General features: G+C 37.3%; 1 protein-coding gene across 1 annotated transcript in view; it reads right to left on the reverse strand.

Annotated features, from left to right (window-relative positions):
* kcnh2a (potassium voltage-gated channel, subfamily H (eag-related), member 2a) overlaps positions 1 to 20,889 on the reverse strand; it is a 33,699-nt gene extending 12,810 nt beyond the window's left edge. The window contains exons 1-5 of the mRNA XM_056743190.1: positions 20,501 to 20,889; positions 19,491 to 19,721; positions 8,877 to 9,047; positions 7,741 to 8,163; positions 7,409 to 7,623 (exon numbers count right to left, since the gene is read on the reverse strand). Of these exons, the coding sequence (XP_056599168.1) occupies positions 7,409 to 7,623; positions 7,741 to 8,163; positions 8,877 to 9,047; positions 19,491 to 19,721; positions 20,501 to 20,576 (1,116 nt within the window). The 5' untranslated portion in view covers positions 20,577 to 20,889. The remainder of the gene's footprint in view (positions 1 to 7,408; positions 7,624 to 7,740; positions 8,164 to 8,876; positions 9,048 to 19,490; positions 19,722 to 20,500) is intronic.
* Between the last annotated feature and the right edge of the window lie 3,655 nt (positions 20,890 to 24,544).

The following is a 24,544-nucleotide window of genomic DNA, read 5'->3' on the forward strand; positions in this document are numbered from 1 at the left end:
CCTATAAGAATCTGAAATGTGTGGTGAAAGAAAAATAAGATACAATGCGTTCATTTGAGAAGGCAAAATGACCATGTTTAGCATACTTAGTACCCTATACGAAAGGTTAACAAAAAAACACACAAGCATATTTCAATTCACATTAATATTTGAAAGGATCCAGCTCACGTGTTTGCTGTCCCTCAATAATCCCTGAAGTAATTCCAGAAATGACACTAACACAGACAAACCAATCAATTCTGAAGTGACGCCATTCTAGACGCCACTCTGTTAACACCATTGTACTCCACTCCAGTCTCTCTCAATACTGGAGACAAATAACACACAGGCATCCATTAGATTACAATTGATTGAAAAAATCAATTTATCCTTTTACTTTAAATACGCTGAACATTACCAAACTCCAAACAATTTAAACTATCTGGAGGGTAAATGTACTTAATAAGGTTTTTAAAATAATCTATCCATAGACTTTTAGCTGTTTTGTAATTTCTTGGGATACTTCAACCAAAATATTACAATTCTTGCGTCATTAACTCACCAAAAGGCTGTTCAAAACCTGTAGACATTCTTTCTTTTGCAGGACACAAAAGATGATGTTTTGAAAAATGTTGGTAATCGAACAACACTGGCCCCCATTGACTTCTATTGCAGAGACATTTTCTAAAATATCTTCTTGCGCTTTCTACAGGTTTTGGGCGACATGAAGGTGAATAAATGATGAACGATTTTTTTAAAGGCCTCTATTAACATGGAATCTACTGTTTAAGAAATTGCAATTTTTTTATGTCTAACAGTCACAAATAAAAACAAACAAAAATCATTATAGTAGCCAGTATAACCATTATTCTTTTCAACTGATCTGCACATTTTCTGAGGAACTCATTTATATTTCCGCATTTGGCATGTGCTTTTATCCAAAGCGACTTAAAGTAAACAGTTTATCAGTATGCGTGATTTCCTGAAAAAGTAAAAAACCCATAAGATTTGCTTGAGCAATAGGAACACGACACTCACCTCTTGAGCCACGATGCTAGATATTCGGACGGCCCTCTTCACCCGTGTGTTGTTCTGCTCACCGGTCCCTTGCGCACCCTCCTGAGGAATGCTGCCCCTGGCACTGAAGGACATATTTCTCCCCCATACAGATACCGTACCTCCCTGGACTCTGCTATCCCCCCTAGCTCATCTCAGCTCACCATCCTCTCACTGGAACACACACTGCATCCCAAGAGAGCGTCCATCACGCTCACTTCGGTTTAATCACTGCCTGTCTGAAAGCTTCTCTGAAGAACAGTATCTCCGAAAGAGTATCTCTAAAGTGGCTTTCAATAAAAGCCTAATTGGTCCTTAAATTTCAGAGCGGTTCGCTCACTTTTTCCATGCTTCAAAGTTTGAGAGCAAATAGTCCAGTCTTTGAAGTCCTACTGCTGCCAAACACCTCGCCACCCATTTGTAGTTGCTCCGAGCCAATCAGGACGGTGGTGCGAGCTTAGCTGTTGATCTTAACGTACGATTCTCACGCAGCCTTGCGATGGATAGAGTTGAGAATGAACATGAGCAGCATGGATCCATCGTCAAGCTGTCTGGGCAGCTGGTCCACTTTTTCAACGCTTTGCCTTTTAGAGAGAGCAAACTGCCTGTGGACTCCCTCACCATCGCACCCTCCCTCTCCCGCTCTCAGAAACACTGTTTGTATGTGTTCTCTCTCTTCTCTTTGGAAGTCCCACACGGGAAGAGATGTAATCGCAGCTGGCTGTCGGAACCACCTCCTCACTCTCAGCAGCCCAGCTGTAGGGCTTGATGGATATCCTCTTGTCCCTTGATAAATACCAACACGCTCAAATGGGCATGTTTTTTTTCTCGGTTTGCACAGCCCTTGAGCTTGTTACAGACCCTCCCCTTTCACCGGCTTCCCATTATGATAATTTTCACCCACATGAGGTCTACACGCAATTTAAGATACAGAAATGAGACGATTGAAGAGAAAGCACAGCCAGTGAATAAGTGCATTCAGCCAGGCATTACTATACCGTCACATGTGCTACATGATTGGTGGGTGAGCCCTCAAATATCCACATTTGCATTCTCAAAGTCCAGTTTTGAAATACATTATTAAGCAAAGAAGAAACAAAACACACCTCTACACTCTGAATATATCTCCGTCCAGTCGATCTTTTAGATGTGTTGTATGGGATTCCCATTAAAAAGAATTGATCCATGGATTAAGCGTTCACACTCGGCATGACCCCGGAGAGCATAATTACTCATGACTCATTAGTTATCTTTAATATGTGTCGCCAACACTGTAAAATTAAATAAAATAATAACAGAAAGTTGTATTAACAGATTTCCCACGTATTTTGGAAATACGATCAAAAACAGTTAAATTGCAGAAAAAATGAAAAAATACTGTTTTTTTATATGTTTCTGGTGCCCAAGCTGCCACAAAAATGACATTTTTATACTGACTATTTTTGATAGATGAAAAATTGTAAAATTAAAGAGAAATACAGCAAATTTACAAGAAAAACAGAGAAAATCATGGCATTTTCTACCGCCCCAGAAAACAAAACTCCTAAACAATACAAAAATCTCAAAACACTGACAGAAGGAACCCACCATATTATAAAGTCAAAAAGTCCATGAAAAAAAAGATTAATAAACAAAAATCTATTTTAGGATAATCACTATTTCTTACACCAATGTTTAAAAATTCCTATTTGAATAACCCAGGATGATCATTTGACATAATGTATAGCACATTACAGCAAATGCTCACCCTAAACGAATGCTAAATTCATAAAATTAGTTATCATTTACATGATAAACAACATGGCTAAAGGCACAAAATCAAGCCATTGTTCTAAACCTACTTGCTTTCTCAATGGACACATATATTTAAACTGATCATGCTAGAGATACTCTTAGCTAAAGGCACTTTTCATTATGACTAATGACAAACATTGCGCATCCATGATAATGCATGTTGGTCTGGGTTACCATTGCATTTCAGGAAAAAATCTTAACATCATTTCCTTCAAATATCCTGTAGGTGAGGGTTAATTTGAACATAAATTGCTATCTGACACAGACATTTGACTTCATTACTTTATGATTGTTATTTGCTATTGATAAGAACCCTCTAATGTAGTTTCTGGATCTTGTCCAGCAAAAGAGCAAATGTAAGTCTATTACCACAAAAGGATGGCAGTACGTGCAGAACGTCATGGCTGACTCTTTAAAAACGGTAATATTTATCTTAATGCTTTCTCTTGTGTTTACACTTAATTTAATACAGAATAGTGATTAGTTGCATTTAAACAAAATAATACAACAGTTTTCTCAATTGGTAAACGTTGGATTTGATGCCCAGGGAACAAATATATTGCTCAGATGTTTGACTTGAATGTGCTGGTCTCTTTCGATAAAAGCATATGCCCAAATGCATACATGTAAATAATAACATTGTGGTCAGCAGTGTCTGCAAGCAATGCTGTTTAAATTATGGCCAAAACGCACATTTCCACATTCATTTATCATCGGTTTGGTGTGACACATGTATAAAGGTGTATAGTCTTGTACTGTATAAGCAGTAGAAAAACTATTAAAATAAAAATAAAATGTGTAATAAAAATGACTGAATTCTCTATGTTGTAGCACAGAGATGATGTTCATTCAGCTTTAGCATCTACATTAATTCATATCAATCCCACAATCCCACCTGACAGGATGTAAAATAGACATATACTGTATATAGTATAATACTATTTGGTCACTGCTGCTTCACTCAAGTGTTTTCAGCTTTTAAACTTTAAGTCGAATGCAGTCAAGCCATCTATCAGTTTTATTTTTATGCCTTTTATCCCAAATTAGATCAGATCTCTCAGAGTAGGCTAGTTTCTTCAGCTTGGAAACATTTACTCTCATTAAACTAAACAAAATTCAGATATGCCTTTTATGCACTAAATCGCAAATCTTAAAAAGATTAAGCAAATTAATAGCAAGTATGTGTAAATAGCAGAATTGTTATTTTTGGGTGAACTACTTTATTATAATAATAAATACAATCTAGAACAGAAGGATAGTAGATTGTTCCTCATGTATCCATGCTGTCCCACTACCTCGAAATAGGCCAACTCCCCAAAGTTAAGACAAAATCTCATTATGATTTTTCATACATAAATATCGCCCACTATGTGGCATTTGTCCAGATTATTAAGTATCAGGCTAAAATGTAAATGTAATGTAAAATGTAAATGTAAAAGTAATTCCTAATACATAAATAAATAAACATGTTTTCATTTAAAACAAATGAGTTTGTCTAGTTTGCTTTAAATTCAAATTATTTAATTACCTAATTTTATACAAGAAAGAGTTCTACTGTAAAATAAGACATGCCACGTTCACATACAATCATATCTTATTGAACATAAGGAATAAACCTAATCTATTTTTGCAAGTATAGACTTTCAATAACATACAAATAACCATAGAGAAACCATCTAGACAAATGTGTTACATCTCGATACATCTTACACTATTACACTGATTCAGACCTAGACATAAGGTCAGTAATTCATCTCTGACAGAATGTGCTTCTATCTGCATGCATTCAGCATAAGACACCTATTTAGTTCCATATTCTCCCAGCAGAGAAAACAGGGAGCGAGAAGTCTTATGAATAACTGTGACAATGCACAGCAGTAGGTCGGAGGAGTATGTGGACAGAATGAGATCTACAGGAGAAAAGCCCTCTCTCAGAATATCTCAAAGCTGCCGATCACTGACCAAACTGGGCTTTCCCTGAAAAACAAATTCGCACAGAATCCCACACACGATAATGAATGCGTTATGCAATCATCCGCCGTTCTCCACCTGGTTAGATAACATTGAAGATGTTGAGAGTGGGAACTGTGCTCTAAATACAGCACACTGTATTTCTGCCGCCTAATGGATATCTCCACAAACCAGTGGGGAACATACACTTCAGGGCAAGCATTTATCATCTCTGTCACATGGTCACATATACAGCTCAACACTGTAAATTGAATGAACTTGAAATGATTTGTCTCCAATAATGAAGTTGTGGAATAAAACTTTACTAATGATTCTAGAACCATAGACTTTAATGAAAACATTCTTGGCTTTTGCTTGTTGCTCAGGTTCAGGTTGTTCCAGGAGGTCAGGGGAGAGCTCAACATTGTGGCACAGTGTGGTTGTGAAATGTGTAGATAAGAAAATATGCAAACTACAATGGTCTGGGATCTGCATATTGTTCGTTGTAAAAATTAAAACATATAAATGAAAGGCTTACAAATAAAAAGCTTATGTTACTGTTCAGCTAGATTATAAAAATAAGGATTATTTTCAACAAAGCTTAAGAAAATTTAAAACAAACAAACTATGCTTTAATGATAAAACTTGCACTATATGAAAATTAGGAATTGCCTTAAATTAAAATAATATAAAAATGAAAGTTAATTCAAAATAGTAATTAAAAAGTAAAATGACTGTAAATATAAATTGTAAGTAATATTTGCATTTTAGGGGTTTTAAACATTTGATGACAAATAATATTTACATTTTTTTAATGTGCTGTATAACATCAAGTTCACTTAAAACATTATAATAGAAAATCAACTCAAAATGATGGTACCATGAAGCGCACATTTTTCAACGTAGTGTGTGCATGCACATGATCAGGATGGTACCACCTGAGCCTAATTTTGGCCAGGAAAAACCTTGTGTGCTCGGGCCTCCTGTGATTGTACCGTTGTGATTAATGAGCTAATGACATTTTAAGTGGGTTGGGACTCATGGGAGAAGGGGCACTCCCGTAAGGGGTGGGACAGGGGTAGAGGAAAGGATGAAGTTTCCCTCGCTATCCCTAATGCATTACATTCATCAGAATAACCGATCAATCAGTGTTAAGGAGAGTCAGAGGTTCCCTTGGTACAGACACCAGCAATTCACATCAAGCAGCTACAGAAGTCACCGATACAACACAACAACTTCCTTTCGGCAAACAGAGACAATGTTATTTAACCACCTGCATAATCTCTTGACCAACACTTTATAATATTTAGTACAGTATAACAGGTTATCTGGCTGGAAGCCAGGTGAGGTATACTTTGTTCTTGGAGTCTTATAAGGGCCAACAAATAACTTGCACTCAGAATTCGGCAGAAAACTAGATTTTCACATTATTGGAACATGGGTTATTTCAGAAATACTATACATTTTCTTGTCTTTGTCAACTCTGTGTGTATTTCTATTTCTTTTGTGAGGCTAACAGCTACCGCTAATATTTTTTAACACAGTGCACCATGTTTATTCCCCCAAACCTGAATTCTGCAGATTTTCACACTAAGAAATTTAGAATTTACTCTCCGTTGGTCATAGGTCAAAGATAAATAATAAAGTAAAATGTTTACCGCTGCCTTTAATGATAACTGAACTAAGACTATAAATATTTACAAGCCCAAAAGACGCTACTATATTGAATAAACTGTTTGATTTTAAATTAAACTTTAAAATTTGAACCACAATTGTATTAAATCTTAACCTTGAATGCAAATACTGATTATTTCAATGAGGGCCAGGGTCCGAACACAGACAAATGACTAAGCAACTCTGAGCACACCCCCACTTGAGCACTAATGGTCGCTCTGTTGGGGAGTTATAGATCTTTCTGTCATGAAGCATGTAGATAGCTCAGCTGGAAATGGAAGGACACCTCGCGGCATGTGCCGTGTAACCTTTGGCATGGCCTCATTCTCTCTGCACACTGTTGGAATGCCCTTCACACAGGAATGCTGGGCAAGTATCCGTTCGGCCAGCCATGTGCAGTTGTCACCCATATGACCCCCACCGGAAACAGCATTAACCCCCACGTATCAGACATTATACAGTTATAACGTTTTTTTCGAAGCTTCGTGGAGTGTTATGTGAAGCTTTAAATGCAAGTGAATGGCATGCGCATTAATCATGCTTTTGTGATGCTTTGAAGAGAGTATAGATCCAAATGTATATTAGAAGTTCAATCACCTATGTAAAAGCTTGCATGCAGGTACTATCTAATAGATGTTGGTGCCATCAATTGGCTGGCTGTATAAAGAACAGGTAAACCACTGCATCAACTATTTTATAATATAACAGTTGGGAGGGTTAAATGATATGCATTAATAAATTGCGACTTATCATAATATTAGCCTTAACGGTTAATTCGATCACGTTTGGTCATTTTGTAATTTTGTTTATCATCTTGGCAATCAGAGAGAAATCTAAATAAACAGTCAAAAGCTTGTTTTCATCATATCAGAATTATTGCACTGAAAGCATTGTTTGTGCTTTCCTAAGGGCACACTGTCACACACTTTTATCTCATTCATGCTCAGAACCTCACCTGAGTGACCTTGTCTGTGACGTTATGGGTCCGGTCTATCAGTTTGCACGGGGCGATGATGTCAATCTCACTCGGTGGAACCGCGATTAAGTGGTCCTGCTTTATATCTATGAGGTTGTTGTGTGCTAGTTGGGCGGCCCGAACTGAGTTCCGAAGACGATTTAGATCAGAGTCTGAAGTTGCATTCTGTAAACTGGCTTTGAGGTGCATTGCACCTGTAAAACAAAAAGAACATCAATATTTATATTTCAGGATTATTGTGATCATTAATGCACTCTCATAAAATGATTTCAATTTTCAAATTCTGAAAAATCTCCTGCTTCGATCATCACCTGTGCTATTGGGTCTGACAGGCATCTTCCTATCCCAGTTGAAGTCACTCGTAGATGGTGAAGGCCGCATTCCAAACAGGCTCTCGCAGGAGCGACTGTGGGCCATGCTGCAGCTGGATGGAGATGCCTCTGACGTAAGGTTATGCAAACGTGGGGAGGACTGGGAGAAGCCCTGAGAGAGAGGAGGTGACACTGGCCTTGGCTGACCGTCGGCCTCTGTCTGTGCCTTATCTTCCCACAACAGAAGCTGAGATCCTCCCAATGCAGAACGCTCAGGCAGGGATAGGAGTTTGTCCAGGGCTACTGACTCATGGCCCATGTGGGGCATCTGCTGAATGTATCCCCTTTCAGTATCTTCCTGTAGAGACTGTTTGCTCAGGGAGCGAAGCAAAGGCAGAGAAAACCTGAACCGACGTCTTTTTGCTGAAAATATGCATAAAGATTTATTCAGCATTTAACATTAAAATGACATGTGCATAGTAGGCTTTGAACAGTCACAATACAATTGTATTAGTCTATGGAAAACAACACATGCAATTACAAATTAATTTTAGCACGTTTTCACTCCCCCACTGTTCATTTCATTTACAGTATTAATACATTCTGTGGAAAATGAACTTTTAAAGAGTGTTTTATAGTTTCTCATTTAAAGCCAAATCCTTTCATGTTACAAACAGTTTTTTTATCAAATCATTAATCAGGTTTATAAAAAAATATGAATAAATTTTTTTTCATTCTTATTTTGAGTCATTTGCTTTACTGATGCAAAGGAACAATCAGAATCAACTTTATTGCCTTGATGTACTGGTGCAACTGTGACAGAGAAAAATTATAAATGATCAAAAATATCTATATATTTAATAATAAAAATTAAAAAAGAATAAAGCTATGACTAAAAACTAAAATATTAATAAACCAATGACTATAGACGTATAAGATCAAACTTTAGACATTTTAAAATATAAAAAAATTACAAAGAGATAATACTCGGCAGTACTGCCAGATATAAAAAGGTTTTTTTTCTGCTCCGTACTGTCAATTGTGGGGAGGGTATGAAAACATGGTGATGAATACCAGTACCAGATATTAAACAACAGTTCAGTAACCAATCAAATCTGTCAATCATGTTTCAGTACCTTTAGACAGCCAGGGAATGGTGTGTTTGTGGTTCATGTCTGTGTTTGGTGAGCTGTCCTGCACGGATCTGTCAAGCTGGTCTGCGAGCTCAAAGTTCAGGATGAACATGATGACCAAACCATCCTCATTCTTCACTGGAACCACATCTACAATGCATGGCAAACACACGCCTGTTTGAAGAGGAGGAAAACATTTAAAGTTCAATTATGGGTGTGAATGGTTCAACTTTTTTTACAAATTAGTAGAGAAAAATATCATGCTTTGGTGATCTGGGGACAGAACTCCTCTCTACAGTAAGCTGAAAATATATATATATTTTAATTGTAATGCCACCACTAGAGGGCACCACACAACGCTAGATTCTAACAACATTCTCCACCCAGTTGCTGCAGGCCAATGTTATAATTCACCGCGTTTAAGTGGATTAATGTCCTCTGACCGTCACAGATATTTACAATCTGCAAATCTCCAGTGCTACTACAGACAATGAGAAGGAAGGAGTGCAGAATGACGTTAAGGTCATCGATAACCAGCTTGGCAAATGTCCTGAGGCCTCCCTGACTGTTCACTGTGGAAACTGATACTTGACCCACATTGGCACTCTGGTTCCAGCTTATTACACACTGCCAAACCAATCATCCCCTCACTGTGTCAGACCAGTGGGCAGTCAGTATTGATAGCCAGGTGTATTCAGAGCAGAGATGCTCAAGGGCAGACAGGACGGCAATAGAACTGGGAACACAATGCCATCTCTCATGGATTAAAGATTGACACTTTACACTTTAAATCATTTCATTCATACCCGTGGCATCTGCTACTGTACAACATAGTGCCATAACCATCTGCTGCTTAATGGCCCCAAACCATGACATATCCTGCATCATAATCTTCATCGGGTATAAATGTCACGGGATGTAGCGTATTGAGGCGCACGACAAGGAGTATATTCCACAAGAAGTATTTAATGAATCCACAAAGAAAAAACGGGAACACAAACACAAGATACACAAGTTTAACTGGACAATGCACACAGGCAAACACTAAATACAACGGAGAACAGAAACAGGTGTGGGGAAATTAACAAACAGGGAAACAAATGAGGGTAAACAGTCAAAACAGGAACACAGAAAACAAAACCAAACAGATTTAAACTGTGACAATAAGATGGTAGACCAATACAGGTGAGCATAAATTCATGTCATGAAATAATACATCTTATACAGTTCCTTAACGCATTTAATATGAAAAATATGGAATGTGCTTGTGAACATGTTCGACCTGTCCATAAACATCTGAAAATGAGGGGTGTATTGGGTATTTAGGCATATATATCAGAAACCACCTAAAGCTATATTTTTTTGAGAATTAACCTTCTACACAATCTCTGTTCTGCTCTATGAAAAAGGCAAGCTTTCATCTGCAAACCTTACAAACTAAATCGGCTTTAGACTTCTTCAGTACCAAGGACAGAGGCAGCTGTTAGGAGGAGAGAGGTTAATGCCACCAGAGGAAATTATATTGTTTTCACAAGAACATAAGCACCATAGAAAACTGAAATTAATAATGGGATTTAGGGCCTCTAAAGCCCGCCACACCCCCTCATCTTTGTCTTTCCCCTCTCCATATCATGCACTCAGTGAGGATGTGGTTTAGATGCATTATCTATACTGAGGCTTGCCAATTGCAGATTAATAAAACAATAACAGATTACCAAGTGTCCTGGTGTAAATGATGTCAAGTGCGTTTTCATGTTATTTTACAATGTTTTTCATCTTGTAAATAATATGTCTACAAAAGAATCTGCACAATTGTCTGCAAAGTGAAACAAATTAAAAAAGATCATTATTTATTTACCTTCATGTTGTTCCAAACCTATGACTTATATTATTATTATTAGTCAATTCTGTGGAAATATTCTAATTCTGTGGAACACGCAAAAAAAACATATTTGGAGAAATGTCTCAGTCAATGGGGCCAATGTGTGTCCTTAAAAAAAATCAGATTCCTGCAGAAGAAAGGTCATACTGGTTTGGAATTACCCGAGGGTAAATAAATGATGACAGAACGTTGAGGTTGCAAATTTACAACAACGGCTCACTCCACCCTTTCGAATCACTACGGTGGCTGACTAAGAACAACAGTATGATTCGGCCAAAAAGATGTATCAGTCCAGAAACGGTTACAAAGCCATTTATAAGGCTTTGGGACTCCAGCGAACCACAGTGAGAGACATTATCCACAAATGGAGAAAGCATGGAACAGTGGTAAACCGTTCCAAGGAGTGGCCGGCCTACCAAAATTACTCCAAGAGCACAACGACGACTCATCCAGGAGGACATAAAAGATCACAGAACAACATCTAAAGAACTGCAGGCCTCTCTTGCTTCAGTTGAGGTCAGTGTTCATGATTCTACGATAAGAAAGATACTGTGCAATAATGGCATCCATGGGAGAGTTCCAAGGCGAAAACCACTGCTAACCAAAATGAACACAAAGGCTCGTCTCACGTTTGCTAAAAAACATCTTGATGATCCCCAAAACTTTGGGGGAAATATTCTGTTGACTGATGAGACAAAGGTTGAACATTTTGGAAGGTTACCTTCCCGTTACATCTGTCATAAAACTAACACAGTATTCATAAAAAGAACATCATACCAACTGTCAAACATGGTGGAGGTAGTGTGATGGTCTGGAACTGCTTTGCAGATTCAGGGCCCTTGGACGACTGGCCATAATTGATGGAACCATGATGTGAAAGACTTTCACAAACGCTTGATTGCATTTGTTGCCGCCAAGGGTGGCACAACTAGTTATTAGGGTTTAGGGGGCAATTACTTTTTCATATATGGTCAGAAATGTTTGGATCGTTATTTCCCTTAATAGATTTACATTTACTTTTATTCATTTGGCAGACGCTTTTATTCAAAGCGACTTACAAGTAGGGTGCAGTGGCCAGCAATCACAGCAGAGCAAACAGGGGTAAGGTGGCTTGCTCAAGGGCACTTCAGTCATTTCCTGGTGGCACTGAAAATTGAACCAACGACCTTCTGATTACGAGTCGACACTCTCTAACCACTAGACCACACTGACCCCCATAAATAAAACCATCATTTAAAAACTGCTTACTTTGTACAATATAAAAATTGGTTTATTGATCTGGATCATTTAAGCATGACAAATATGCAAAGAAATAAAAAATCAGGAAGGGAAAAATACTACAGTGACTACACAAGCAGACAGTAAACAAAGATTCACCTGCAAATAAATTATCATTATAATAAATCTTAATATTAAACTGGTACATGTTAACTTAATGTTAAATTTAAGACTGACCACAGTCAAAATCACTCATCTTAAATAAAGCAAAGCAACATAAACAACTGAGCAGAAACCAGAATGAATTGAGGCATGGTAGCCTAATAAATTATAAATAACTTTGATGATCAAATTACTTGATAACAAAGACTTCCTCCTGTTGTTTTGATTGAACAGCGTTTATCAGCTTTTCTCTATTTTTCCTGAGACTTGATAACAAAGTTCATCCACATGCTGTTTTAAATGACGATTTCTGCATTTCTTCTACTTCTTTTGAAGTTTAATGGCGGTTGGCAAACCACTTCTGGGTTTTTTTCTGCTTTATGAGTCTGTTATTTGCAGATGGCGGAGTCTGCATCGATCCAGGAAGTCAAATATACATATCTAATAGGGATAATCATCCACCCTATACTGAAAATAATATTTTATAGTTTCTTTTTTTTACAATAGTTTAGGTCATTTATGTTAACAGATCCTCCAATCAAATTCAGAGTGTATCTTAAACTACAGCTTTTGTGTTTGTGAGGTGGGCTGTATTTAGGCCTGGAAATGCTGTACAGTGGAAATCTCTGTAGCTCCAATATATGTCCTTGGGCTTCCCTGTTCCCAGGATTCACTCATAACATTTGAATATAATAAAACAAATGGTATGCAAATCTGGATCACGGCCTGAGGTTTGAGCAAAACTGCTGGCATATTCGTGACTCCTCTCATGAAAACAACCACTACAAGCCTGTTGGGGTTTATGTTACACTGGCGGCTCTGAAAATATTATGCGAGTAGTGCAAACAAAATAAAGCAAATGTCATTAACACTGTCAATAAATCAATTAATAAAGAAAAGGTTTCAATGTAATTATTATATGGACAAAGTGGTTTACTTTTTTTATATAATCAAATTCACAATTTTCACCTGGTGGATAAAACCCCAAACACCTGGTGAACAAATTTCATATGCATACTCACTTTGAAGCAACCATCCGAAACACCTTTGCAACCACACAGCAAAGCCCCTGGAAAGTACCTAAAACTATAACACCCTACCGTCACTGAAGTCGGTTTTGCACGAAAAAACACCACTTACAGGTTTATATTCTCTGTCTGCAAACAATTCAGCAAGTGTAACTTTAACTGAAATTACAAGAAACAAGTCAATAAGGTCTGTATGCACCTGGAAGTATAAAGCTCAGATGGAATGTTGCAGAGGTCTTTCTGACAAAACTGTCCTACGAGAGTTCAGTGATGAAGAACGGACATTTAAATAATTAACTCCCAGAGATGGCTGAAGTCATTACTTTGTCTAATTATAGCAGTGGAGATCATTACCAGAATATGAAGACTGATGGTCAGGGTCCTCCTCTGTCTTCTGTAGAGCATGGAGGTCCTCCATTGAACCTCTCCTTGCTTAGCTCATAATGGGTCATGTCTCACGTCATTAAAATTGATTCATTTTGATTTTGATTACTCAGCATAAATGATATTACATTTAGTAAAATATCAGTTTTAAAACGTTTTCTTTTAGCTCAATTGAGGATTGTGCTACTTATCCAAGGGCCATGGGTTTGCGATTAAAAAGCAACGTATAAAAGTGTCTGCCAAATGTATAACATTTTTAAGAGAAAAAGCTTTTATCTGCATTGTTTTCATTTATTTAAAGAATTAACGGAAGTTAACAACGATGCACAGAAGGAAAGTCTGAAATGGGTTGCTGCTGTTAAAAGTCATCTCTAGATTGTTTACCGCAGGAGCACAATCTGCCCCAGGAGTCATCATTAATTGATAATCTCTATGCTTGATGCAGTTCATAATTGCTTCCTCACAGAAAAAACTTTAGAGGACAAGCAGCCATTAAAGATCGAAGATTATTCACTAATTGAGTGGACTTTAGAATTGCTCTTTTGTGCTGGAGGATTACCGGTACGGACACCATTATTTCCATGCTTTGCGTCGAATGTCCTTCTCAAGGACTCTCTTCAGAGAAAAAGGTCATCGCAACAACAAACGCGTCATTGCGGAACAACAGGCATTGGTGGACTGGGAAATACAACTGAAATGCCATTTTTTGTTAATTGCTCTATAGTCCAGCTTTTCTCATCAGAAATACATTTGAGTACAATACTATTCCTAAAAGGTTTAAAGTTTCCCATATTGGCCAGCATTGGAGCATCTCCACAAATCTCGACCAGAGGAGCTCTTCATATGTCCTTCAAGCAGTTTATTTGTCCAGAAGTGCCTAATAGCCCTTTCAACACTTTAGGATGCTATTACCGCCCATGTCAACTCCATTAGCTGTCAGAAAAATTAACTCCTGGACCATAGTCACCCAACACATCTTCCAATGTACAACTATTATGTAGAGCTCTTATTTATATTTATAAGTGAATTGATTCCTATTTACTTTCCATTAAATATTTTTAATAATGTGGAATGATTTGCAGGTGCTTTTAGGCAAACACATACAAAAAATATATTTCCTTTCCCCTTTAGTGTCTCAAGGGAAATGAAATTAGTTCACCGTCACTAATCAAATGTAGGCAAATCTGTGACATTCTTAACATAAGGTCAAATGGCCTTGCCTCCATTTGAAAATTGACTCAAATCATTGAATAACAGAGAGAATCCGATTTTGCAACCAGCTAACAAACCCCACATGTTATATGGCAAAAGTAGACACAACAACTTACAATAAATGGCACCCCAGATTCTCATGCAGAAAATATAATTTGTGATAAAAAATTATTTGGCTGTTTTAGAGGCTTTGTTTATGTTTTTTGGCTGTTTAACAATGAATTTTCATGTTTCTAATTTTAAAAATGCTTTATATTTCACATATTTCAAGTCTATTGTTCCTCGCTGTCCCCATTCTACCAAAACGACTTGATTTCTTCAGGTCTATGTAAAGTCCCTCCTTCCGAAACGATCTGATTGGTAAAGCTGGCCAGGTCTTTCGTGATTGGCTTCCGCTTCTCAGGCTGTTTTCCTACTATGGTGAGGGGAATGACACCGGACCGAATGGTGTTAGACCAGTTATATTAATTAAGACTAATAACAGTAGCGTTAGTTTTACTTTTTTAAATTAGAACCGAGATGGATAATAAAACAAGCATATTGACTATAGGAGACTGCAAGCAGGACTTCAAACGATGTTTCAGAGAAGTGTTTTAGACAGAGCTATGCGGGAACACACACATGGCTTTGGGCGGAGGTTATTAAAAGCACTCAGAATGGTGACATCATGTACCCGGGAAGTAGAGGGTTGTAGTCAATTCCAGCCGTTCTCTGTAGTCCTTGAAAAGCGAATTTTGTGAAGAACATATCTCACTTTGCACTGATGTTTGAGCTTTATCATTTTGCAGGTATTATTTATGCATTAACAGCAACATTGCACACTAACTAAAGGTTGAAAATGGGACGGGGAACGTGCTCTTTAAAACAAAATGAACTAGGTCTTCGAATCAGGGGCATCGCTACCCCTTTTACTGGGGAACGTGCCCCGGTATAAATCTGCTATAAATCCATGTCCCAGGGTGTCTATGTGTTTCCTTGCAACAACCGCAGCACACTGTGCAGGCAGGCAAGCAAGAGTGAAGACACTTTAGAAACTAAAGTAAGTTTCTAAATAATATTGATTATTTTGACTCAATCATTAATAGCCCCTGTAGATGGACATCAGAATTTTTTTTGTGCAAAGCAGGTAAATGGAAGTAGAAGGGAGATGATGAGTTTGCGGGAGGTAAAACTTGACAAACAAACTACTGTACATCCCCAGCCAGTCAGGTCTCAGACATTAGAGGAAATGTTGAAGGAAAACCTTTGTCATGTCTGTAAAATTGCATTTATAATATAATAAAATTAATATTTAATTTTCTAGCTCTAGTTTAGGACATTACATTGTAAAACTGTATAACACTGTTCATTTTTTTAACAGTTAAGTTAAGCTTACTTAATTGAATCAAGGCAACGAGTTGCATTAAGTAAAGTAAACAAATTAGTTTTGACAGTGAACATAAAAAGCTGCCAGTACCTATGTCTGAGATAAATATGTAGTATTAGTGTCATGATTCTTCCGCATCATGTCATGGTTCTCTTGGCCTAGTAACGGGATCATGAAAGAACCTCATGTTTTATGTGGAGAGAGACTATTTGGGGACTTATGGCTCGCCATACTCTCTCTCCAGTCTTGTCATTGTTCCTGCCCTCTTGTTTCCTCCTTAGTACTCATTATAAGTCACTCGCTGTCTGCGTTTGGGTCCTCTATCTCTGCACCTCACCTAAACCCTGACAATTATAGGCAGTACAGTAGGTTCAAAAAAATTAACCAACTTTGTTTGGACTCTCTTGATGTTAAAACAGATTGGAGAAAAGATTGTGCTCTTTTTTTAGAAATAATATGCTCTTTATATTAGTTTGAGCCATAAAACAACTGGTTTCTTGAAAATTTGTAATTGTAAATTCTTGAAAAGGTGTAATTATTGATTGTTATCATTGTGTAATGAATTCAGATCTGCAAGAAAAAATTCTCACTGCTTTCATTATTTCCATACAGTGCATGCATACAGGTTAAAGATACTTTTATATTTTTTAATACATGAACGTTTGCCTTTCCCAGTGTTGTAGCACTGTAAGAAAAGTGGTTTAAGCAAGGGAAGTTTGTATAGTGCATTGTACATACTTGCACTCAGCAGGTTTTTAAGAAAAAAAATGATAGAAAAAGTAATGGCGGCCTTTGCCCCAGTAGAGCTTTAGGTCTAGCAATGCCCCTGCTTAGAATATAGGTCCACATTGTACCCTTATTCTACACTTTACCAGAGAAATAGGCTACTGTAACGTCATTTCGACTACAGCATAAGGAAGACTCAGAGGTCTCATATTTCAGAAGGACTAAATGTAGCCTGAGCACACCTGAGAAATGTAGGTTGGTTAGGTTACACAGGGTCACACTGAGAAGTATTCCTAACATCCGGATCAGTGGAAAAATACTCTGCGTTTCAACTTCCCTACATTTCTGCCTTCTGTACAGGCTACAATTAAAAAAGGTTAGGTCGTCATTTTAGGGTTTTTAGAGAATAATAGAATAATAGTAAACTCATATAAACTGTAGAATAACACAAATGTAACCATGGGAATTATGCTGTGACATATATCCCAAAACATTTTAAATAGTTATATTTTAGCATCATCAATGTAGTCATCCTTTGACTTGGCGGTCCGTTGGACTAGAAAACGCTCTATTTTCTTGGACAAGACAGTAACCCATTCCTTAAGTGTATTTTTTATTAGGACAATTTCCCAAACATTGGAAAAGTCTCTTTATTAGACCTTGGCTTGCTTACATTGGATATTATCATTTTTCATAAAGCTGCTTTCATACTGATATATATTTTGAAAAGAGAAAAAAAAGCAAGCTTTTCTGTTGGTGTACATTATTGGATGTGTATGCTGCTCTCTGTCCTGAGCATCACTAGAGGACACAATGTGTCTAACCAGGTCCAGAAAATACGATCACATAACCCGAGTTTTATCATCCCTTAACTGGTTACCCATTAAGTATCGTATTGACTTAATATATATTGACATATTACTTATAAAGCCCTAAACGGTTTAGCCCCTACCTACATAAAAGAGCTTCTATCTTAATACAACCCTTCACGCTCTCTAGGATCTCAAAACTCTGGACTTTTGATAAAAACTATATAACTAAATCCACCAAAGGGGGTAGAGCCTTCTCATATGCACCTAGACTCTGGAATAGCCTTCCCGATACTATTAGAGGGTCAGACACACATTCCCAATTTAAATCTAGATTAAAGACATATTTTTTCAGCCAAGCATTCACTTGATGAATGTGTTGAATATGTTAAATTAATTAATTAATTAATGAACAGCAACTACGCTTATTATTCTCTTTTTGCCCGCCTCAGGATGCCCATCCCAGATTGCGTAGGACCAGTTGAACGTCATATGCCCAACCCTAACTAGATTACGCAAGCTCCATCTGAACATCCCGTGCCATCCTCCTGCAATAGCCTGCAGACTGACCAACCATCCCTGCTCCATCTGAGGCAATTCCATTACCAGCCAAGAGAAAATTGACCACCTGACTATCCCAGCTCAAGCTCAGGCAATTCCACCCCCAACCAAGAGCAAAGACATACTACTTGTCACATTAATGCTAAATTTACAATGATTACTATTAAATACTAAACTTTCATCACATGACAGCAGTTTGAAATTATAGCTGCACTCAGTTAAATTATGCCATTATTATTTTCCCTGCTTATAACATTCCTCTGTTTCCCGATATCTATTAAAAACATGAGACAAATTAGACCCAAACAGTTTCAACACATGAAACTTACCTAAATCACAACTAATAAACTCTCCCCATCCTTCATAAACATTTACTCAGTAAATTTTAATCAAAGTAGCTGAGTGCAGCTGTGACACATCAGAGGAGATCTGGCCCTCCTGGTTGAGACTGGTTTCTCCCAATTTTTTTTCTCCATTTATTTATCATTGGAGTTTGGGTCCCTCGCCACAGGGCATTGTTGGCTGGCTTGCTCACCGGGAAACTGCATTTATTACATATAAATAGATATTATTTACTAGAATGATCTTGCTAGTTCTATAAACACCATGCACTGTGCCTTTTTTACATATTCTGCGTTTTTCTTCTGTAAAGCTACTTTGGAACAATCCAAATTGTGAAAAGCACTACATAAATAAAATTGAATTGAATGTCATGATGCCCTTTTGGAATACTTAGATTTACCACTATGAAACTGCATAGTGAGAAATTGTCCTTTGCACAGTTATGTCTTCTATGAGTATTATTCCTATTCTAAAACTCCCACCTGTCTTTAAGATCAATCATCCAGAAATGCTATGTCTTTAAATAGGAGAGGACAGACATAGACATAATTGAGATTGCACCCTGGACTGTAATCCATCTATCAACGGAGCATCAACAATAAAGGATGCTTGCGCTTTCCACACTGACATCACTTCGAGATCAATCACCCTGGGACAGATCAAATGTCACATGGAGTACAGTTCTGGGATGCAGCAGAATAGAAACAGTGTAATGTTAAGGGAATGAGTAGTATTGAGTCAAATTAAATACATTTAGGGTGTAATGTATTAAGTGATGAATTGAATCCTTATCACACTAATTGAGGAAAGCAAAACCCAGAGAATAGCTTTGGGCATCAATTTAGAAGTATATCATCAATCAAATGTCAATGGATGTTGTTATAATGAAATTAGAATCCTGCCAAGTATAGAAGTTTTAATGCTCACCATCTTTCCTGTATAAGGAGATCTCCACCTTCCTTTCTTCAGAGCCCAGCAAAGCTTTGGTCATCTGGGCAACAGCTGCTCGTCCAGTATGTGGTCCATACAAAAAACTGCAGGTACACGGCTTCTGCATGACCTCTGCACGTGTGTAGCCACACATGCCACAAAAGCCATCATTGCAGAAGATGATGGCGCAGTTTTCAACTCGAGCATTGGCGATGATGAATTTGCGATCTGTAAAGTAGAAAACAAAAACATATTCAGCTGGTACCTAAGTCACAGCTTTGGAAGATGTAAACAACGCTTGTCCAGAAAAACTTCCCGTCTCCATTTTTCTGCACAAACATTTGAACAGAATTCAATTAACAGAACATTTATAAGCGTTTATAATCTTTCAGACTTAATTCTCTATGTAATATTTAAAATCGGAATTGTTAGATCGGAAATGAAATCTGAAGTGCGGCAGGACCAGTGTTTACATCTTGCAAAGTAGTCCATAAAAAGTTTAAGGATCAAAACTTTCCGATTCTTCAGGTAAATATGTACCCTATTGATCAGATCATACTTGTGTGTTTCTTGCCAAAACTCACATTCTTTTTGCATTCAATTTGAAAGTTAATATTAAGAATCTAAATATTGAGATAATTGTTATTATTGAGATAAAAGCAAAGGCATGTAATATTTATATAATTTAGAAAATATTAGTTATAACTTTTATTATCTGTGCTTGTGTATGTAAGCAATTATTATTTATTTTTACATCTCTTTATCATAATACATAAAAACATAACAAAGTGTGGGCTGTTACAATGGATTAATTAACATTCTCGATGAATAGTGTCTCATACTTTCTTAATATCCCACAATAATCACACAGTAAAATGATGTCCACTTATTATTAAAAGCGTTTAAACATTAGCACACATCTATACACACATAAAATAGAAATGGGCAACAGTAACTTAGACAATAGTAACATGTTTTAACCCCAAAAAATAAATATATGTACTTACTTTGACCCTCGAATTTGCGAATGATGGTGTCCAGGAAGGTGTTCGGAGGCGCAACGTGTCCCCTACGAACAGGCATTGTCCTGTTTCAACGAGGTAAAAAGTTGTACAAGTGACCCCTCAGATCCGTTTAGTCTTTATGTGAGATATAGATTGCCTGTACCGCAGCCTCTCACACGTGTATGCAAGGTTTACTTTTACACGCGAACGCGCGCTCCTGAAAAGCCTTATAGTAATCACGCATTGGATATGTCAGTGCGCACATTCCACCGGCTCTGAGTTCAATTGCTTCAAGTCACCTGCTTCCTTTTTTGCAAATAGATGCAAATCGACTGACTTTTTGTCCCAGTAAAGGTAACGATCCGATTCGCTGCAACGCCTCACTCTGTGTATGATAAAAATGAAAATTGTACTAGTGTAGTTTGATGGTGAATATGGAGAGGATGGTTGGGGAGGAGTAAAAAGTCAAGGGTGTGAAGGACCGCATTATTCACTCATCCTGATGTTACCTCTCAGTGTGATCGTGTTCATTGACCACAAATCCGATTTAGAAATGTAGTGCTGCAAATGCAATTTAGAACAGGTGGAGTGCAAACTGGGCATAAACAAACTGCATATGTGAAAAAAGTGTCTTAAGTTTTATTTTATTATGTTTTTAAAGCCATGCGCGTCGACCTTCAAACGTATACAGGCGTGACTGTAAATATAATTATTCGGCAATATTTATGGTATATTTATAGACCCCTAGGGGTCCATGGAGGTACTGCAGGGGGTCTGTGTACTAATTTTTTGCAGCAACCATGTTGGTTTTATGTCTTTCTTTCTTTTTAAATGCCAAAAATTATGTATTTGGCTACTTATGAAGAGTTTAAACATACTTAAACAATTGTGAACCTCTCTCTGTCAGATAATACAGTAGTATAATGAATCCAGGACATGGCAAAAGAAAGCAAAGCTTGTTAACTTGGTCAGCACTAATATGACCAAAAGTAATACTGTTTGTTATACTTATTCATACAAAAGTTGCCAGGCAACCAGCATATTTCTCTGGGAGACCCTGGTTTGGCTAAATTAGAGTTAAGGCCAGCACAGACTTAAAACCTCTAATAAAAACACCAAAGGTCTTATGTTATCACAGAATTAAATGTTGTAATGCGCTTTTACCCAAAGTGCAGGTCAAGATGTCTTACAAGGTGCAATGTACAGCGTACAAGGATCTGTGCTCTACACACACTAAACTTTACACTGTTGTTTATTTGCATTAAAGAAAAAAGCTGATCTATTTTGCATGCTTTAATTGGATAGGCTAAAGGTTGCAATACTTTTCATTCATACGACTCATAAGTCCATATCTCACATAATGGGCCTCATTCATGAAACACGAGCAGAACGACTTTTTGTGTGAATCGTAAGTCGTTTTGGCGTAAATTTCGGATTCATAAAAAACGTTCGTATTTTCTAAATGATAGTTGGTACGAAAGAAATGTACTCCGGCTGTAGCACTTGTGAATAGTGCGTAAAACCGCACGTAACCTTCTGTATTCTTTTAGACAAACTGATGACACTGCATTTTGATTCACTATAATGATACTCCACGAGATATTTGCGTCTCTTTTATAATTTTTTACTTTTTAACTTTGGGTAAAACGCAGCGCTCTTAACTGTCCTTTTTCACACAGCCGTCCAATCAGGGTCGGATTTTCCAATGGGCATTATGGGCAAAGGCCCAGGGGCCGATGCGCGCTTGGGGCCCAGGCAACGGGAAGAAAATTTCACATAACTGCGTTTATACGCCATATTCATTCTGCTGTGCGCTTATATGGCCCGCGCACATGGAGGTGGGCACACAAAACGGTGTTTCTAAATAAGGAAGTTTGTCTTTTGAATGAATCACTTTTACTAGCCCAAGCGGCTTTTCTTCAGAAGACGCACATAGCGACACATCTAGAGACTTCTTGGATAAACCTTAGCTTTCATTCAGAGGGAAAATGCGCCAGTTCTGCCCCACGAGCGCGAGGTCTCTCTTTCCCGGGGTAGGGATCCCTTCTCTTGGCGTCACTGAGCGGCAGGAAGAAGCAACAGCGTACGACAGGTGACTGGCGAATGAAATGAGTACAAAACAGCTTTTCCAACAACCTGTCACTGTTATGTCGACTGTTTGGATATACAAATATGAACACATTTCCTCGTTAATAACATTAGACGAAATCACCGCTTTCTATAGTAAGTTATTAGAGGATGTCGCATCATGAACTGACAACAGAATGAAAATATGTCAATGTGAACGACTTTATTGTTGTAAAAATAATGAGTTGATATACCCTCGCGGCTGTCTTAAATCTTAAAAGGTACGAGTTTTTTACATTTATTTGGTGCGTGGTTCAATTATGAATGATTTTATATTGATATAATGTTGATCAGTAACTTACTTTACCAATATGCAGCCTTCATTATTAGATAATCCACAGTGCTTTTACATAGCCTACATTACAAAATGTTTACATACACACAAATACGATGATGTCATAATATATAGGCTAATGAAGTATACTTACACATAAAAGCCTACTCGTTAATGGCGTCTAATGTTACATAAGAACGGTGTTTTTTACACAAATAAAATTTAACAAATGGACAATTTTCTCTTGTAGTATAATCATTGACAATCACTGCCCGTTTATTCTTAGAAAAAATGAAAATATTTGAAGATTGCATTTAAGAACATTCTTAAGGATTTACGGTAATTTAATTTAGGAAAGTTGTTATATTTTCTATTAAGAACAGTTTGGGGAATCCGGCTTGTTTGTGTGTGAATATAATATATCTGATAGAACTGAATTGATAGAGGTGTAGTAGTGTGTGCAGCTTGCATGCCAGTGAGTAACTGTTACAGTTTGGTGGGAAATGTCTTAATATTGTTGCGGCTGGTCCAGGAAACCATTGTTGCAATCATGTGTTGTAAATCGTGTACGTATCTATCTTAATCCGGGCCTGCGTCCAATCACAGCATAGAAGAGGCGGGACAAGCGCTTCATTGACCAAGCATCATACACAACAATGGAGAAGCTAATATTAATGATTACTACATTTTCATATTAAATAATATTCTTTAAAATAAGACACTAGTCTTACTGTTGCGGATATTCTAAATCGCACCAAACTCCGGAATAACGCGCAGTGCCTCCAAAGCGTTAAAGCGCCACCAGCTGGTCGTTTTCAGAAGCGCACGAGGTATTATTATTTTAGCTGGCTAAAAACACTTTGGTGGACACAGTATAACATATTGTGCAATAAAATGTAGCTAAACCAGAGAATTAAGTCTAGAGGATTCCGGCATTCCTAGATAAAAAACGTAATTTGCGTATATGTGATTCATATTCGGGGTTAATGCTAATTTTGAATGAGTGCATGCGCGTCCTGTTTACGAGTGATTGGAATTTATTAACATACGAAGTGTTTGTGAATCTGGAGGAAAGTTTTAGGGAAGGTCTGTTTTACGCGCAAATTACTCATATATTTACGAACGTTACATTAATTATTCTCAATAAATACATATATTAATAATCTATATAATACATTTATTATTAGTTTTCTGTCTTATTTTAAGACAGGTTTAAGTAATATGTTCTGTTCTGAATTTGTGTCGCTGCAAACCTGACACCATCACCAAAAAGTAGACTGACTGCCATCTACTGGGGTGTTATAGGCACACGCAGTAAACTGATGTTACAAAAATCCTGAGTTTTGTGATCTTTCAGCCTACAGGGGGCAACCTATGTCATTTATCCCTTTTAATTAAATTTCTGAAAAATGCGATCTATTCACAATTTTCTATTAAACTATTAATTTTTTAATGAAAAGTTAGCTGTTCTCAATGTATTTCAGTTTTCTCGATATTTTTAAATTGATCAATTTATAAACTTAAGCATAACTCTGAGTTTTTTATCATGTCCTGGATCACACAGAACACAACATGGTTTAAAGGTTAAATGAATTCAGTTTACAGAAACAACAGCACATTTCAGCGCACCCACAGCTAAACATGCA

Source organism: Triplophysa dalaica, chromosome 3, assembly GCF_015846415.1.
Source record: "Triplophysa dalaica isolate WHDGS20190420 chromosome 3, ASM1584641v1, whole genome shotgun sequence".
NCBI classification, from domain to species: domain Eukaryota; kingdom Metazoa; phylum Chordata; class Actinopteri; order Cypriniformes; family Nemacheilidae; genus Triplophysa; species Triplophysa dalaica.